The sequence below is a fragment of the Taeniopygia guttata genome, chromosome 4, assembly GCF_048771995.1.
Source record: "Taeniopygia guttata chromosome 4, bTaeGut7.mat, whole genome shotgun sequence".
NCBI lineage: Eukaryota > Metazoa > Chordata > Aves > Passeriformes > Estrildidae > Taeniopygia > Taeniopygia guttata.
The window spans coordinates 5722559-5740606 of record NC_133028.1 but is presented as its reverse complement, the minus strand read 5'-3'; the positions used below and the strand labels follow the sequence as shown (position 1 = coordinate 5740606).

General features: G+C 43.7%; 1 protein-coding gene across 2 annotated transcripts in view; it reads right to left on the bottom strand.

The window, feature by feature from the left end:
- The window catches only part of LOC100190340 (vacuolar protein sorting 24), a 33765-nt gene extending 21450 nt beyond the window's left edge, over positions 1-12315 (bottom strand). Inside the window, exons 1-3 of one of the 2 annotated variants that reach the window (XM_030270148.4) lie at positions 11952-12315; positions 9695-9834; positions 262-377 (exon numbers count right to left, since the gene is read on the bottom strand). In XM_030270148.4, coding sequence (XP_030126008.4) covers positions 262-377; positions 9695-9834; positions 11952-12177 — 482 coding nt within the window. In that variant the 5' untranslated portion in view covers positions 12178-12315. The remainder of the gene's footprint in view (positions 1-261; positions 378-9694; positions 9835-11951) is intronic. The other variant, XM_032747831.3, reaches the window with a different exon arrangement.
- Positions 12316-18048: the final 5733 nt, after the last annotated feature.

Here is an 18048-nt window from a genome sequence, read left to right as displayed (position 1 = left end):
AACTCTTCTCTTCATTCCTCTCCACTGCTGTATTATACTCTCCACAGTCTAGTCATGCATTTCCCACACGACACTTTGGGAAGCTGCAGAGCTGATAAATAATGTAATGGAGCATTCTGAGCAGACTTTAGGAGAGATAAAAACATGAATAAAGCCACCTTCTGTCACAGCTACTTTTACAACACAGCAAGCCCTGCTGCTAGAACACAGCTGAGCCTTAAGATATTCTTGGGATTTAGATAATCCTTTAAGGATATATACCTGGGGTCACTGGAACAGTTAAAAGTGCCAGTACGTATGCCGAATCTTGAGACTTTCTTCACCATTTTCTCCCAGTGGACTTTACCCACCAGTGGGCTTCTGTCGTTTGCTATGACCTATTGCCAAAAGGAAATACTAGTTTAGTATCACAGTCAGTTTGGTTCCTGAAATAAAGAGCAAGTTTCAAGAAAACAGAGTGGTGGTCATGCTTGATACTCCTTCCCCTTGTTTTAGGACACAGAGTATGAATGTACAACTGGGAGTCATGGTAAATGTCTTTGGAGACTGAAGTGCTAAGACAGAAATGTGGTTCTGTAGAGAGAAAGAAGTGCATCATCATGCTAAGAACATGTTAAGAATACTAAAATCAGCAGTAGTTAATAAAAACTTTGGTAAAATAACAAAATTATCATTCACCAGTTCATAGTAGGGGAGAGAGGGGTTCCTCTTCTTTGCAATAGAAAAACCCCACCATTTTATTACAATTCTCCCTCAGAAGTTACAACGTACCAAAGAAACATTGTCTCAGAGCAAGCAGAATGAGTGGGAATGCATGTACCTGGTACCAGATTAAACTAACAACAGCCATTCCTCAGCAGTGGAAACTACTGATTAAACTCCCAGATAATGCCTAAGGATCTTGACTCCTTCCAGCTTTGCCCGGGACTCAATCTGCAACTTTATGTGACTGTTCCACCAACTCCAGTGTCCCATCTGCCATTTCAGGATTATCACTTGCTGTGATATATCCCAAGGTTTTATTTGCTCTAACCCAGGATATTAAAGTTGTACTTCAGGTTACCTCACTGTAAGCTTCTACTGACACAGATGACAAAGAAGCAGCATTCATCCTCTGACTTATAACCGTACAGGGAGGGGGGGAAAACCCCACAAGGAGAAGAAAACCCTGCCTGCCACCAGCTGACAGGTAATTTTGAATGACATGACTGATTATGCACTATTCCACGAGCCATCGCATTTTCTATTTTGGAAATGCTTCACATGCTTCTGCAGGCTTACTGGCAGCCACTTAAAATATATTTTAAAATTAAATATTGAAACTTCCATTTGTTAGATATTTGTTTACCCACCATTAAATTTATCCCAATTGTTTTCTGACTTAATAACCTCAAATGTCAGCTTGCCCCTGGAAGTTGGGCTGTCACCATGATTAACAGTTCTCTGTGGACATGCTGAGATTCAACCTAGAAACTGTGTCCAGCATTTGAGGCTCATAAATATTATCTGCTTTGTGGTAAGTAACAGCCTCTCAGAATCTTAAAATAGAAGAATTCACCAAGCAGAATGTTCTACATAGGGAAACGAACTGAAGTCACAGATTACATTCCTATTCCACTGAGCCCAAAATGTTTAAATAACACTGGAGGTGAAAATCTAGGTAAGAATCCTTCAAGTTATTCTTAAAACACACACATGATATAGAAAAGCTTTTTTGATTAGATAAATGTAACCATCACGCACTGAGACAACCAGCTGGGAAATCTACTGTATTACATCACCCAATGTGACTGAAGCTTTGGGTATTTTAAACTTCTTTCTTTCATGCATTTCAATCAAGGGAGACCAAATTCCTAAAAACACCCTAAAGCCACATAATAGCCATAAAATGTCCTCAGAGTTACTATGGCATGATAAATGCACCCAACGTGGAAAGGAATCGCTATGCTTTATTAGTAAGCATAGAAATAAAACTTTGGTGCCTGGATTACTCTTTGGTACAACTACTCAGAGACTGGCTTCTTCCAAAACTCCGTGTGCACGTTCTGAAACAGCGATGAGAGAATGTTAATGTGTGCAGGAGGACAGATCCTGCTCACTGTTTCTTCTGCCTGGCACCACAACATTCCCTTTAAGTGTCAAGAAAAAAATGTGTTACAAATACAGTCACCATTATATTTTACTGTCACCTGCCTGTACCGGTGGAATTTTTAACAGCAGCTTAATTCCTTTCTTATGAAAAAGTCTTTCCTCCTGGAGAAAGTTATTTATATTGAAGAACAATGACCTAAGTAGCAGTTTGTATTTTGTAACTACATAAAGGAACCCTACTATGGTTTTGCACACTGAAGCTTCATAAAATATTTTGGGCTCGTGCTTTTTTACCTCATTATGGAAAAAAATCCAAATAAACATGTCCATTGCAGCTGCTCCTTGCAGACAACACCCACTTACAGCACTGGGAGCTCACAATGCCAAGGCAAGGCTTTGTATTTTGGAAAGCAGTCACTACCCCTGTGCATGAGGGAGTCCAAGAAAATTCTGCAGGTTAAGCAATCAAAACGTACTTCATCTTAAATTAAAAATAACCTGCAAACACTTGTAACAGATTTTATTTAAGAAGTGTGAATTTTTATAAGTTAAGAAATTTAGCTTAAAAACCTGTGACTGAGGAGACTGGGAATTGGAATGTAGAAGAGGCCTGGAAATTCTTCAAGCCCATGGTGTTAAAGCTATCAGGATTTTATATTTCAAGTAAGGAGAAAAAAAAAAAAAGGTTGCCAAGTCCTGCACTTCTTCCTAGCAATCACTTCCAAAGAGGTTAGAAATAGTTTGACAGTCTACACGGATTGAAATGAAGGTCAAAAGGAAGAGCTACCAAAGAAAGATATGCAAGGAAAAAAAAGTAAGGAAAAATGAGCTATTCAAGTTAGACCACACAAAAGACTATTACAAGCTGTACCAAAAGGTTTTTCAGTCATATGAATAAGAATAGAACAGGGGGAGAAGAAGCAGGATCACCAAACAATGAAGATAGGATAGAAATGTAAGATAATTTTCTTTTTATAGTTAAACTAATACCATGACTCAGTTTTCAGTGAAGGGGGGAGGGGGGTGGCTGGCCATGGACCAGTTAGCAAATTTATGGGAAGAAACTACATCACCTGAAAGTGAAAGCAGAAGTCAAATAAATTAATACACTTAAATCAGAGTAAGCAGGATATCTTCATCCTAGAACTGTAGCACAAGCACACAGGATCACAGGTGAACCTGTGAAAATTTCTTGCAAACCTCTGTCAGACCAATTCACATTTTGACAGGACAGAGGTTTGTAGCTATATTTAAGAGCAAATGAAAGAAAAATATCCCACCAGGCTGATTTCAACAGGATGCAAAACTGTAGAAGAAGTTTTAGAAGTGCAGAGACAGTTGCATTTTCCAACTCTTTCCAGCATGCACCTACTAAAAATGTATCATTCCTGATTGAGAAAAACTTTTCTTAAAGGAAAAGAACTGAGTTTCAAGGGAAAAAAGGAACGTAATACCCTATTTGTAGTTTGGTAGTGTATCATGTATTCTGCCACATGGAAAAATGACATGAGAGCTACAGATAGGATTTTATAGTGAATGAAAAAAAAAAAGTTAGTTCTAAAATGAGCAAGACATTTGTTACAGCAAAAAGTCAAAATGCCAGAAGCTTAGACTTCTTAATAGATTTACCTTAGAGCTCAGTTCAGCATTTATTCCCATTAATGCCCTTCCTGTGGGAACGTGAAGTCTCCCAAAGCCATTTGTAGTAGACATAAAACTGGGAAGCACATCTATGTGGGAAAGAGGATTACAACACCATGCAGGAAGAGCTGCACAAATCTTGTAATGCAGAGTGTCACACATGAAAATGGATTCAGTAATGAACAGGACACTTGGGGAGTTCATCAGTTAGAAACAGCGACAGGAGGAAACGCTTGGGGCTATCAGCTGCTCCACAAGAAAACATGAGCCATCAATATTAACTGGCTGCAAAATAAGCAAAGCCCAGGGTATATCAGACCTGACAAAACAAACTGGTTGACTGACCTCACTTACTGGGAGGAGTGTGGTTGGCATCAGGACTCTGTTAACTAAAGGGCAATTTATGCCCAACAGGAACAAATTAGCCCTGAATACACCCAAGTCAGAAGCCAGAAACACATTTCCAAGAAGAAAACAGTCAACAGGAGTATTTGAACAACTTACAGTGTAAGAGAGACAGCAAAATATTTTCTAAACACACATTGTACAGTCTAACAGAAAGCTGAACTAGCTCATCAGAAAGGTCCCTTTCAATCATACACTCTATTTATTGTTACAGAAATAAAACCCAAGCTCCTGGGAGAAGGTACCTTTTAGGACATCAGCTAACACAGGTGGGAAACAAACACCACGTCTGAAGAAGCACAAACCCTCTCAGCTTTGCTTATTATTAGCTATGTTCACAATCTGTGACATATCACATGTCAGAGTGACAAGTAAGACAATGAGGGCAACTCAATTAATCCATTAATCACCTAAATGGGCTAAGGGAATCCAACAGGATCACAGTAACCCTGCTATTTAACAACTTCACAGAATGGATCTGCTCCATAACCCAGGCCAGAGGATTGGCTGACTGCAAGGTCTGAATTGCCATCTCTCTAATACTGTAAATGCTGAGATTCTGATTATTTCAAAACACAATTGAATAGGGAGCTTTTGCAATGGAAGAGTTCTCATGACACTGAATTACACACAATTACCCCCAAAGAGTTCAATCAAGAAAGTAATTAGAAAAATAGAATTATTTTGATCTATATAGTAAAGTAGTAATAGTTACGACATTAAAGAATAGACTTAACAAGCAAATATCCCAGAGCCAGAAAGATACAAACACTTGGAAAAAGAGGACTAAGTCAGTAAGGCACTTTGCCTCTCTTGCCTAATCCAAACCTGAAGTGAAATGGGCAGGTGCATCAATATTACAATAGCTACTTTATAACCATCACAGATCCAGCTGCTCCTTAATTTCCAAGTAACATTAAGCATCTTTAAAGATTATTTTATGAAACATAGATTCTTAAAATACAGGTAAAAATACGACTGAAATTGAAGAGGCTTGAGCAAGCACAGCTGATGTTAGAGTCTGCTGCACCACTGCAATATGCAAAGACAGACTCCTTTTCTGCTACTCCTGAAGTACTTAAGCATGACATGATGATGACCTCACTTGAGCACTATCCTGTTTTCTGTGCAATTAAATCAGATTTTGCTCAATTTCTTTCAGACAGGTATGCAGAGATCTCAAAGCAGGTCACAGGAACGAGATGTGTTCTCAGGAAGTCTTGAAGCTCGCTCACAACTAAAAGCGTTCAAATATCACAAGGCATGACAATGAGTCAGAGAGGGGCAAAAGCAGAACAAACACTTCATGTGCTCCAGCTCTCATTATTTTAACCAATTCTAGCTGGGACAGCAAGTGTCAGGCACACCTGCTCATACCAACAGCACACAATTTCAAATACACAGTAATTTGTCACAACTTGGGTTTACAGCTCAGCCACAAAGACAACGACTCCAAGCACTCCTCAGCTCTGGGCACTAAGGCACTGTGAGAGATTTTACACCATCAGGAAGAACAAAACCCATTAAATAAGAGACACCATTCCCTGCTGCACACACACACATCCAGGCAGTTCTCTCAGGAGCAGTCAGTCTCACCCAGCCTCAGAAAGCAACTCTCCATGCAAGGAATACAGGCATTTGAATCTGAAAAAAAACCTGAGTGGTTTTGCCAAAGACAAAAGTGATTTCTAACTCATTTAATAAGCTGGTAAGGTTACATGAACATGAGAATTGTCTGTCTGGTTCAGTGGTTTCCAGTTTGAGACACCCATGCACTGCTGCACAGTGCCTGTAGAGGGTAAATGAGCAGAGGAAACTTGATATTACTGTAAAGATTCCATGCATGCCCTGGAAGATTATTAGGGGTCCACAAAGTTAAAAGGGTTCAAAAACTCTAGTCATAGAAGCCTTTTTCACCAACAGTTATGCTGCAAACTCTGCTTCTATATAAAAAACAGAAGTAAAAATACAATTAATTATAAATGGACTGGTAATTTACTTATTAGAAGCTTGGAAAAAAAGCTCACTTATTCCAGATAATGTCAGTAAGTTTCGACATGAATGTCTGCACTTCTATTAATTCTGAGACATCTCGCTTTCTGTTTATTATTTGACAATGTGTTAATGGAACTGAATTTCCACTGAGACTCTCTTTCCTAAGAACTCACAACTCATTCAGAATCCACCCATATGGATTACAGATATCTGAGGATTTTTTTGCCTTTCTTTTCTGAGAAAGAGATTGTGAGAAATCACATCAAAATAGACAAAGATTACATCCATCACAAACATGCAAAAATTGACCACCTCAAAATTCTGTGCAGTTTCTCCAGGGAGGTGAGGTGACCTATGCACTGATCTGGACAGTCAGCTATGCTGTCAGTTAAGTCAGAGATTGAGAATAAATGAGCTTCTGCAATGAGTTAACACAGATACACAGGCACTACAAGGACTATTGCATTCCAGCTGATGGTATTCTGCACCCTTGACTGGATAAGACACTCAAGAAGAAAACTGAAACTTAAAATCAGATGTCCTGTGGTAAATGATCCTGAAGGGCTATTGGAAAAGACACAAATACTGAATTATGTATTTTGAAAGAACTGAGTGTTTCCACTTTGTTTCTTTTCAGCAAGAACAGCTGATCACCTGGAAAAACTCAGAATGCAAATAAATATGAAAATCACTCATCCTACGTGCAAGCAAAAGGAAGAACAAACAAATGCTGTAGGCACATCCCTTGCCCTGTGACTACACCACTTGAACTAGAAACGGAGATGCAGAACAGACTGCAGAATTTTATATCCATAATAATGGCCTTTGCAGCTCTACCAGACCCAATCAAAAGGTCTGTCCTCGTACTTCAATGCCAAGAATAAAGTTCCCCTTACTTCTCTCTGCCACTAGTAGTGACTTTTAAAATAAAAATATACAGTAATTTAGATTTTAACTTCACTCAGAGAGGAGTTTTATCTGTAGATAATTTTCAAAAGCCATACTGACTACGATACTGTTGGATGTGACAGGCTTCTAGAGACTAACCAGAGCGTGGAAAAGTAAGAACATTACATACAACTCCCCCAACCAACAAGAGAAGCAGCTCCAGAAACCACAAGCCACCCTCCTTGCCAGCCAAAGAAGTGCACAACAGCAGCTGGCAAGTAAGAACAGCATAAAAGGAAAGGTGATGAGATCATGAGCTAATAGGAGAAAGAACATGCTGCTGTCTGTGGCTCTGTGGAAGTGCCACACAGGAACTGTGACCAGCTACACTGGTAAACAAATTACCACTGCACCAGGATGCTTTGCATGTGGATTTCCAGAAAATAAAGAAACAAAGCCACAAAACACTTATTCCCTGTGTACTGACTTTGACTTTTTTCAAGAAACTCATCTTGCTGACTCTAAATTATAAACTCACACCTCAATTTTTGTCAAGCATATCAAGAAATAGTAATTGCTTCCTCTTTTTTTCATTTGATTCTCTGCAGACAGTGATGGCTATCACACTCCTAGCCTGCGCCACATCAGAAATTTCATTTATATGCACCTCCAAAGTCTCAGTCCTCTCATATACCATCACAAAATGTTCAAACCAACTCAAACAACAGCCACTGTGCCAGCTGAGGCAGAACTGCTCCTCTCCCTCTGCTCCTTTCCAGCAGCCCCCAGAGAACAAGGATTGCAGGCTCAGGATACTGAAAAGGATCTGGAGATCCTTTCTGCTTCCCAGCCAGCAGCACCAGAGCAGGGGAATCTCTGACCTTGCCCATGGCCACCAAACCCACCCATGAGGCAGCCTCGCTCCCCTGCATGAGCATCGAGCTGGGTAATTAGCTGGAAAGTTTCCACAGGATTCCAAACAGCAAAGAAGGATGGGCAAGGGAGGGAATCAAGAACTGGGAAACAATAGCAAAAACCAGCTCTGCAGGGATGAGGTCTAAGAAAAGGAAAACCTGTGAAAAATCATGCAGAATCCAGCATAGGAGTTATCCACACAAGAGCTGTGGTGGGGAATGGAGCAAATGAAAACTCAAAGTGATGAAAACTCAAAAAGCAAGAATGAAAAATAGAAATTCAACATCTCTTGTGGTTTTTTTTGTAGAGAAACAGACAAATAGTGTTCAGCAAGTAAATTATTCTGTAAATTCCACTAATTCTTTTTTCCACAGCTATTGTGACCAACTGAATAGCTGTGCAAATATTCCCAGAATGATGACAACATTCATCTCACTGGAGATATCAAAACACAGCCTATCTGACCTATTAGGATGCTAGTGGAAAATACATTACAAGTAAAATTCTGCAAGCAAGAGACAACAGAGAACTATCATATTTCACCCTTTTGAGCTGCACAGGGAGGAGGGAAGGTTTTTCACAGCATATTCATCCTTGTATTTGTCAACTAGCTTGGGGACATGTAAACTGCCTTTCAACACTCTCTCTCTGCTTGAAGAATACCCTCCTGTATGAGTTAAACCTCAAACTTGGATTCAATAAACTCCAAATATATATTTCCCAAAACACAAAGGCCATTCCAAGTCTGAAGCTAATATGTCCTCATGTCTATTTTGGGATGAGATCTAATGTGGTGACAGTGCAGGTCTAATAAATAAGATTATGAAGATTTAATGACTTAATGTTAAATAGAAAACATGAAGTGAGACCAGACAAACCAGGCAGGAGCTGTCAATGGAACAATTAATGGCCTGGTGGGGAATTCACCTGATGTGGCTGTTAGGAGGAAACTTATGCCTTAAAAAACATCCTCTTATCAACAGAGAAGTTGACATAGAAAAATAACGTCAACATTTTGGTCTAGGTTTCTTATGTTCTCAGGAATGATGATTAATTGCTTCACAATCCTATAGGAAAAGGTCTGTCTTTATTTTCCTAAATGATCTCCTGTTCTTATGCAGCCCCTGGAAATCAGACTGCAAAGCTGCTGGGCACAAAAGGCTTGGGAGACAGTTAACTTCAAGCCACTGGAATACGTTGCAGAAGCAGCCTGCTAGTGTGGGAAGTTGCCAGACTGAGATCCTTCCTGCCTTTGTGAAGAGCCAACAGAGATTGTACAAGTGCTCTAAGCCCCTTAGACAAGCAGAAACTTAAACGGGTTGGGTCTGAGCATGTGATGCAACCAAAAGGAAGAGCAGCAGCAGGAGCCTGTGCCAGCTGGGAGCATCTGTACTAATGCACCTACTTCACACCTTACAAGGCTCTTACAAACCCAGGGCCAAGGACTTGCATACTCTGTGTACTTCAGTGTATGCTGCTCTGCTTCTTTCCTGGTTCTAAAATGCCTGCTTTTCAAAAAGTAATCCAAAGAATAACAGGCTTTTTTTTTTCCTTCTTCCTGTTTGTATAGGAACTCTGGCACTTTCAGCCTTTCTTGTTTTATTTCTCCATTCCTCATCTCCCAGATGAAGTTTATCTTTGTCATCATCTCTCTGTTACAAGCTTTTACAACTAGTTAACTACCCTCATAAACTCCTCCTTTGAAACACATTTTGGGTGTGAATAATATATATTAAAACAAAAGGTCAAATTTATATACCTGTACCAGCCAGATCCCATCTTTTGTGTCTTCTACAAGCTCATAGAAATGCATTTCACCACTGAAGTTTGTACTGGAAACTGATTCAGAGGCCTCTTCCTCCTTGAGAGCTGAATAAAGCTCTCCTTCCATGAGGTCTCCTGAAAAAGAGACAATTGGAAAAATTAAATTAAAATGGCACTGGAGAAAGATTACTTCATGGATTCTGGTAACAGTTTAACTAACTGTATTTGCATGGTTGTTCAGAGAACCTTTTCAGTGCAAAGGTAGCTAAACCTGAAGTTGTTACTATAATTCTATCTCTGGTGACGTGGCTGTGAACAATTTGACTTCAGTTAGACCACAGAAGACATGAATACTCTGCTTCTAAATCCACAGATGCATCACACATGCACAAGCACACAAAGGAATAAAGGACCATCTTCTAAGGCTCATTCTCTGCAAATAACAACATTCAGTGGCTGAGTAATTTTAGTCTATACATCTTTGTTTTTGTTTCACAGGATTGCAATGTTGCAGCAAGTGATTTCTTAACACTGATAATTCAAACAGACTTCCAGAATTTCAATCATTAATTCTGGACCAAAACTCAGTGTATGTGGTCCTTTTGCTAGTAAAAATCTCAGGCAGACCAATTTAACTGTTGTTTTTTGTTTGTACAGTTGGGAAAAGTTCCCATGAACTCCAAATGCAGCGACATAAAGAGCTCATGGTAAAATCATCTGATTATGTTTCCTTCGTAATCTCATTTCCTTCTCGTGTTTTGTTCCACAATCATTACAAACACTGTTAATGACAGCCTGCATTCTAGTAACTAATCTACTAAGCTTTAAGAAATGAAGTCTTGTCCAAAACCAGTTCCCTTAAAAAGATAAAAATAAGTACAACAGCTGAAATCGTTTAGGGGTTTGCAAAAATATTCATAAAATTTAGAGGGGGAAAAAAAAAACAAAACGCAAGCACAGAAAAATGCTGCAAAGCCTGTTGGTATGAGAAGTGTTTCCTTGACATTTGAAGAAGTTGGTTAATACAGTTTGTTTGGAGTTAAACACTTCCCTGCAGCATATGCAACCCAAACATCATGACATCATGAAAGTACCTGACAGCCAAGGAGTGAAAGTGATTGGAAACAAAAGTGAAAGTGCCTAATGCTTTTTACTGTTGGAGCAGCAAAGCCAATAAACAACATAAAAACATAAATAAACAATGAACAGTAACAGCAAATTAGATTTAAATGCCCAGAATGAATATAAATTATTTAAACCGGCATTTTTTAAGGTTATATGGCAGGCACTACATCCATACAAATCCTTTTCTCTCCCTGTCCAGACATTAGAGACCCTCACTGCCTATCCCGACTGCTGGGATTCCTCTCTTGCCTGGATCACCAGCCCTTCCATCATTGATTTAAAAGCAACTACTCACATTTTCCTGCTTGGCTGGCACTACAGCTATTACATCAGCCCCATCTCCCAGTCCTTGGGGCCAGCTCCAGGCAGCTTCCTTACTGTCAGGACACTTCTGCCATTCTTACATCTCCACTGCTCTTCATCAGCCCCGAGAAGTTCATCTCCTTCACCTGGTTCTCCTTACTCCTGAAATGCCTCCCTGCCTTTTTCCGAGCTGATTTTTGTGTGCAGGATGTAGTTCTGCTCCCCTTGTATAAAACCATCTCAAGCCTGGGTACCCATCCCTTGAGCTCCTCAGCTATGAAATCATCGCTTTCCTTGGGGCCCATCTTGATAACCGTACCTGTAACAAACCCAGCAAACGGGTGGGAATACAGGGGAACAAGCTGGTCCCAGCTGTAAACAGGAGCCTACTGCAGATATTCGGAGTCTCTCCTCGTTTTTCACGGCAGACGACGTTCGGTCGCATCGGTGCCACCCGCACTGACCCGACCGCCCGCAGCGGAACTCGCGGGGAAGGGGAGGGAAGGGAAGGGAAGGGAAGGGGAGGGAAGGGAAGGGAAGGGAAGGGAAGGGAAGGGCCGCCGCTGCTGCCCCGTCCAGCGCAGGCCTTTCGCTCGGCGCAGCGAAACAACACCGCCGGGCTTTGACCGTCACCCCCCGAGGTCCCCGTGCTCCCTCCATGGACCCCATTCCCGGGGGGAGCCAGCTCCAGCTCGCTCCCCAAACCCGCCCTGCGAAGGGAAGCAGCGCCCGCGTCTCCATCCAAGGGCGGCCGGAGCCCGGGCGGGGGTGGCCGGGCACCGACCTCCGTCCGTCCCCCCGGGTCACGGGGGAGCTGCGCCTACCTGACTTCTCCACCAGCTCCCGCACATCCTTCTTCTCGGGCAGCCCCGAGTGCCCCAGCCCGCGGCACTCCAGGATGGTCCGCAGCTTCCTGAAGCTCAGCGCCACCGGGTCCACCAGCTGCGTGGCGAGGAAGCCGCTCTCGTACCACGCCACGGCCTCGAACACCCGGGCCAGCACGAAGAGCGCCAGGAAGTAGAGCAGCAAACAGCACAGCTTCACCCACATCTTCCCGGGAGCGCCGAGCCGGAGGCCGGGCTGGGCAGGCAGGGAGGGGAGCGGGGGCTATCAGGGCAGCGGGCCCGCGGCCCCCCGCCCGCCGCTGCCGCTGTCCCCGCCCCGGCGGAGCCGCGGAGACATAACAGTGACGTGAGCAGCCGGCACCGCCCCCCTGCCCCTTCTGCCCCTTCCCCTTCTCTCCCTTCCCCTTTTTTCCCTTCTCCTTCCCCCCACCCCGGCCGTGATTCAGCACTGCGGCCCGACCCCGCACCACCGGGCTCGGCGGTCGGTCGCGTCCCTGTCCCCGGCGGCAACTTTGGAACCTGCGGCTGCCCTTGCTTCGAGAAAAATAATATATAAAATACCTCGGATATCGAGGAGGGAGAGGGCAGGATCCGACTCGGCTGACGCTTTTCATTAAAAGGAAAATATTTACAGAGCCAGAACTGGGGGCCGATATTTGCAGGGCGGATCTGTTCGGGCAGTTTAGTGCACCTCAGTGGACACAAGTTTATTTGGATTCGGGCTGCCGGGCGTAGGGATGATCCCTCCGCTCCTCATTCCCGCACGCCAGCCCCGCTCCCAGCCCTTGGCTGGCGCGAAAGCAAATTCCACAGCGAGATTCATCTGCCCGGGTCGGAACTCGGACTCTGCAGCTTTGCCTCGGCACTGGAGCGCTGAGAGCTTGTGCCAAAACAACAGCCAAAGGCAAGCGTGAGCTGCACCCCGGCTTCGGCCAAGGGCTTGAGTTGGGGCTGTGCTCACATTGGAAGCGTTTTGGAGCGCAGCATGGATCCCCCTGAAGCGGGTCCTCGAAGAACCACGCCGGGCTGTACAAGAAGTGCTGGCCTGCAAAGATATAATTTAGCCTGCTACAAAAAACGTACTAAAATCAAGCTACCGTGTTGAGATGAAGGCTCTCCTCTGAAAGAAACTCAACAGTGCTTCTGTATATTCAGTTATTTTAAGAATCCATAATTTGCATGAAAATTGGCAGCTCATACAGATGAGCACAAAAATAGCACAGCTTAAATTTAAAAACACTGAGAACCCCCCAGAGTGTACATGCTGAAATTCTGTACTATCAATTTTCAAAAAGGCACACTAATATTGATCTGGAAAAAAGCATTTAAATCACTACTCCTCAGAGCTTTTAAAACAGATTTAAACGTTTCTCAGTGTGTTGATACTATTCTAAAAGGAAAAAAACAATCCAGATTCAGCTCATTCTGTGACATGGCCAACACAGCCTCTTCCAGAAGAAAATTCATGACACTGTGTTCTTCAGGAATGGGCTCATTTTGGTTCTTGAAAGGGGAAGAGTGGAGGAATTGCAGATGTAGCCACTCACAAAGCTCTTATGGGGCTGGTAAATGTTGTGCCCTTCCACTAGAAGTCACATACAACTTATTTCTTCAACATTTTTATCTGAAAAAGATAAAAGTGGACTGCAAACCTTCTATCTACTGGTGCAACTCTGTTAAATACTATTGTAAATGCAGGTGAACCCGGTGGGAAGAAGTGATGATGTCTGACTCCAGTTCAGAAGGCTGCATGCTTTCATTATAACTACACTAGAATACATTAATGTACTATTTCAAGGACATACTAAAACTACATACCTGTTTTTTCTAACTACCATATCTAACTAACCCACAACTCATGACCCTCTCTGAGAGCCCAGCCCCAGGTGGATTGGATTGGCCATCAGGCTCAAACAATCCTCACCAGAATCCAATCAAGCAATCACCCCAAGTAAACAATTCTCCAAGCACATTCCACATGGGAAAAACAAGGAGCAGAAATAGAATCTGTTTTCTCTTTCTTCTCTCTGTGCTCCTCTATGAAAAAATCCTGAGAGAGAGAAGAATGTGCCTGCCACAAAATACAAAGGGATTTCAGCAGCTGTGCTGGGTTTGCAGCAAGTCTCGGGCGGCAGATCCAGGTGGGACAGAAGGTCCCCGAGGCACAGCCCGGTGAGGGGCTCACAGAGCCAAGTGCTGTTCTCTCCTTCACAGCCACTGCAGCCTGGGAAACTTGCCCTGCCTAAGCCGGGCCCATCTCCCTAATGAGCAGGTGGCAAAGCATCAGCAAGATGAATCCTTTGCCCTTGGCAAAAGGCAAGGGAGTGGCTTTGTCCCTGCAGCTGGTGGAGCCAGGGGACAGTCAATAAAACACACATTTCCCATCACCTGTCAGAGGGCCTCAGGCAGGCTCTGAGCCTTGGAGTGCCTCAGGAACAGGGTTCTTTTCCAGAAGCTTTGTGAAGGCCCATTTCTTTTGTCACACATAGAAGAAATTGCCCGATTTCTCTACCTTTTGTTTCAAGTGAGTGTGAAGTAACTCCCACCCGTGTGAAGTGACAGGTGGGAGTTAGAAGAAGGACTTTGTATATTTAACTTTAGTTAGAAAACTTTATTGGGTTGGGGTGGGTTTATTTGGTTTGTTTCACATGAGCACCTCAGACTCTACTTCAGTAGATTCCTTGGATTCTCCCCTGCAATTCCTTCGGGGTGCCCTGGCTTCCCCCGGCAGGAAAGCACCTCACAACAATTACTCACAGCTGAACTATCTGCAACACCAACTGCTGGGGAGGCTGTCACCAGCGTGTCATTTCCGAGTGCTCATGGGCTGAGCTAAATGAGGCCCCTGCAGAGACAAAGCCAATCATCTGCCAAACTCAAAGCCCTGGAGTCGTTTCAGGGAAGTACAAATGATATTTCAAGTCAGTACTCAAAAGCTCCCGAAACAACCCAAAACAAAGCAGCTGCCAACACTGAAGCACCCAGATGAGGGGCAGGTACAACCAAGAACTGCAGGTGAGGAGTTAACCAAACCTAAATGGATCCAGTGCCTCCCCCAGGCTCTCTGGTCCTCTCTTCCCTCCCCACCTCTGCATCCCTGATGCACTAAGCTGACCCTACCAGAAAATGTTCCATTTTCTAGATGTAGCTGTCATTTGATTTCCTATTGCAACTCAGAATGCCTTTGACATATCACCTGCAAACAATCTTTCAGGGAGTTTTAATTATCTGGAAAATCTAAATATTTTAAGAGTGAATTGAAATTCATTGGTGCTGAACACAAAGATGACACACACTGGCATTTTTAAAGACCCCAGGGTTAACACTACTTAATTAACATCATTAAACAGTCATCAGTAAGTCAGTCCTATGCTCACCGAGCAAATATTACAAATGTGAAGAGAATGGAGAATATAAATTCCACCTTTAAACAAAAGCCCAAAGCAAGGATCTGCTTTTAAATAATTTTGGTAGCAAAAAAAAATTTCTGTAATTTAGGAGCTAATGAGCTGAAATCCTGAGAACTGGGACAGCCACCTTGCCTTGTCAGACAGCCAAACCTGCAATCTTTTTATCTGCTGCCCCTTGGTAAATGGCAAGGATTCCCTCTCCTCCCCCATCCTGTCCTACCAGCAGTTGCTGACTGTGCAGCCTGGGAATAAGGACAATAATCCACTTTCTGTGGGGAACATAAGAAAAGTATTGTCATTTTGAAATCAGTAAACCAGAGGATTAACCATAAAGCAGGGGATCAAACATCTTAATTCAATCCTTTACCATGTTAACATCACAGTATTTTTAATGAGTTTATCAAGATAACAGTTCAGCAAACTAATAGTCAAACAACCTGAAAGAGTTTTCCCAAGAGACAACTCTGCAAATACAATTTACTTTGATGACAGGAATTGGACCTCAATGATCCTCGTGGGTCCCTTGCAACTCAGGATCATCTACAGTTCTGTGAATTTCTGGGAATTCACAAACACAGAAATTCTTGATGTGCTTATCAACATGGGTGCACCTCGGTATGTTTTAGGTGTGATATGAAATTGTGCCTCCTTGTAATTGATGTTAAATAAAACAAAATAAACTTCTATGGGAGTCTCAAAGCAAGATGGCAGCAGCCCAGACATTATAGTGTTGTAGGCAGAGGAATTTTAAATCGGATGTTTTCTGCTTTTGAGCGGCCAACGGGAAGTAGATTTAGCAGAGGTACGAATGTGTAACACAGTGACCACTACTGACAGCTCGGCTAAAGCCCCGGCTGTTGAACCGTGGAATCCTGGCATGGCTGGGTTGGGAAGGACCGCAAACACCATCCAGTTCCACCCCCTGCCATCCGGGTGAGGCAGCACCGCGATCCGCCGGTGATTCACGCAGGAATTCAGGAGGCTCTGAAGCCCAACCCCCTGCTCAGGGTCAGCTGCGACACCCGCGGAGGTGATCAGGGATTTCTGCAGCCACAGCTGGATCTGATGGTCACCCCCTGCGGGAATTTGATCTGCTGAAAACACACAGTGATTAACGCACAAAAACGGACATCAGTCAGGGCAAACCAACTTACAGGAGCAGAATAAAATAATTAAAGCTTCAAATAAAGACACTTTTTTATTCCTAGGCACTTTGTGTTTTCTGGTTTTGTAACAGTAAAACTATTTATTGCCCCCTTGGAGAAGAGCTCTGCTCTGTTTAACGTCAAAAATAAATAAATAAATAAAGGGTCCTTGCTTGAATGTGCTGAGATGATCACGGAGCCCACAGCAGTGGAGAACTTCACAAATTAAACCTCAGAAGATAGTGCTTGTGTTTAAGCATAATTTGTGATTAAATGAAGAGCAAAACCGTAGAAAAGCAGCAGTTTGGGCCAAAATGTGACCAATTACTGACACTGCACATCGCACAAGTCCTCTGTTCTTGTGAGAATACCAAACTCTTGATTTTCCTGTCCTGCCCTGCACTGTGGACACAGATGAAGCAGCACTACCCCAGGCTCAGACCAAATGCAGGTTTTCCAGTTAACTTTGGCCAGATTTATCAGGAGCTTTGTTGGTTACTGTGCTACACAAAACCCAGAGTCCTGTGTGTCCTGAACTACTGCCTCCAAACACCAAAGCTGACAAAGCCATCAGAATAAAATCACAGAATGGTTTGGGTTGGAAGAGACCTTGAAGACGATTCAGTTCCAAGCTCTTGATGTGTGCAGGGACACCTTCCACTAGCCCAGGTTACTCAGAGCCCCATCCAGCCTGCTCTGGAACACTTCCAGGGTCGGGGCATCCACAGCTTCCCTGGGCAGCCTGTGCCAGGGCCTCCCCACCCCCACAGTAAAGATTTTTTTTCCTAATATTAAATCTAAACCTTGTCTCTTTCATTTTGCAGCCATTCCCTCTGTTCCTGTCACTACATGCCCTTGTCAAGTCTTGCCCCATCTTTTCTGTAAGTTCCCTTCAGGTACAGGAAGGCCACAGTTAGGTCACTCAAAAGTTTTCTCTCTTCCAGGCTGGACAATCCCAATTTTCTCAGCAGAATTTTCCCCACAGAAGTGCTTCATCCCTCTCATCAGCTTGGTGGTCTCCTCTGAATTCGCCTGGAGCTGGTGCTAACCAACTGCAATTCGATCTGAGCACATTTTTATAAGCTGCTGCCAGTCCAATGCACTTGGACTGCTGGCCAACACAGCACCCACCAGAAAGTTTACCGACCAATTAACAACCCAATGGCAGCTTAAATACTCCCAGCTCCCCAGGTTCCTTAACTCAGCCCTGGTGCTGCTCAGCATTACTTGTGCGATGTTTGGGGCACCACAGCCACCCCACGGCCCCAAACCGCTCCCCGGCCCGAGGGGCCACCAGGATCCGGAGGGGCCACCAGGATCCCAGGGGCCAAGATCCCAAGGGGCCAAGATCTGAGGGACCAAGATTTGGAGGGGCCAGGATCCCAGGGGCCAAGACCCCAAGGTCTTCGTCCCAAGGGGCCAAGATCTGAGGGACCAAGATTCGGACGGGCCAGGATCCCAGGGGCAAGGATCCGGAGAGGCCGAGGTCCCAGGGGCCAGGATCCGAGGGACCAAGATCCG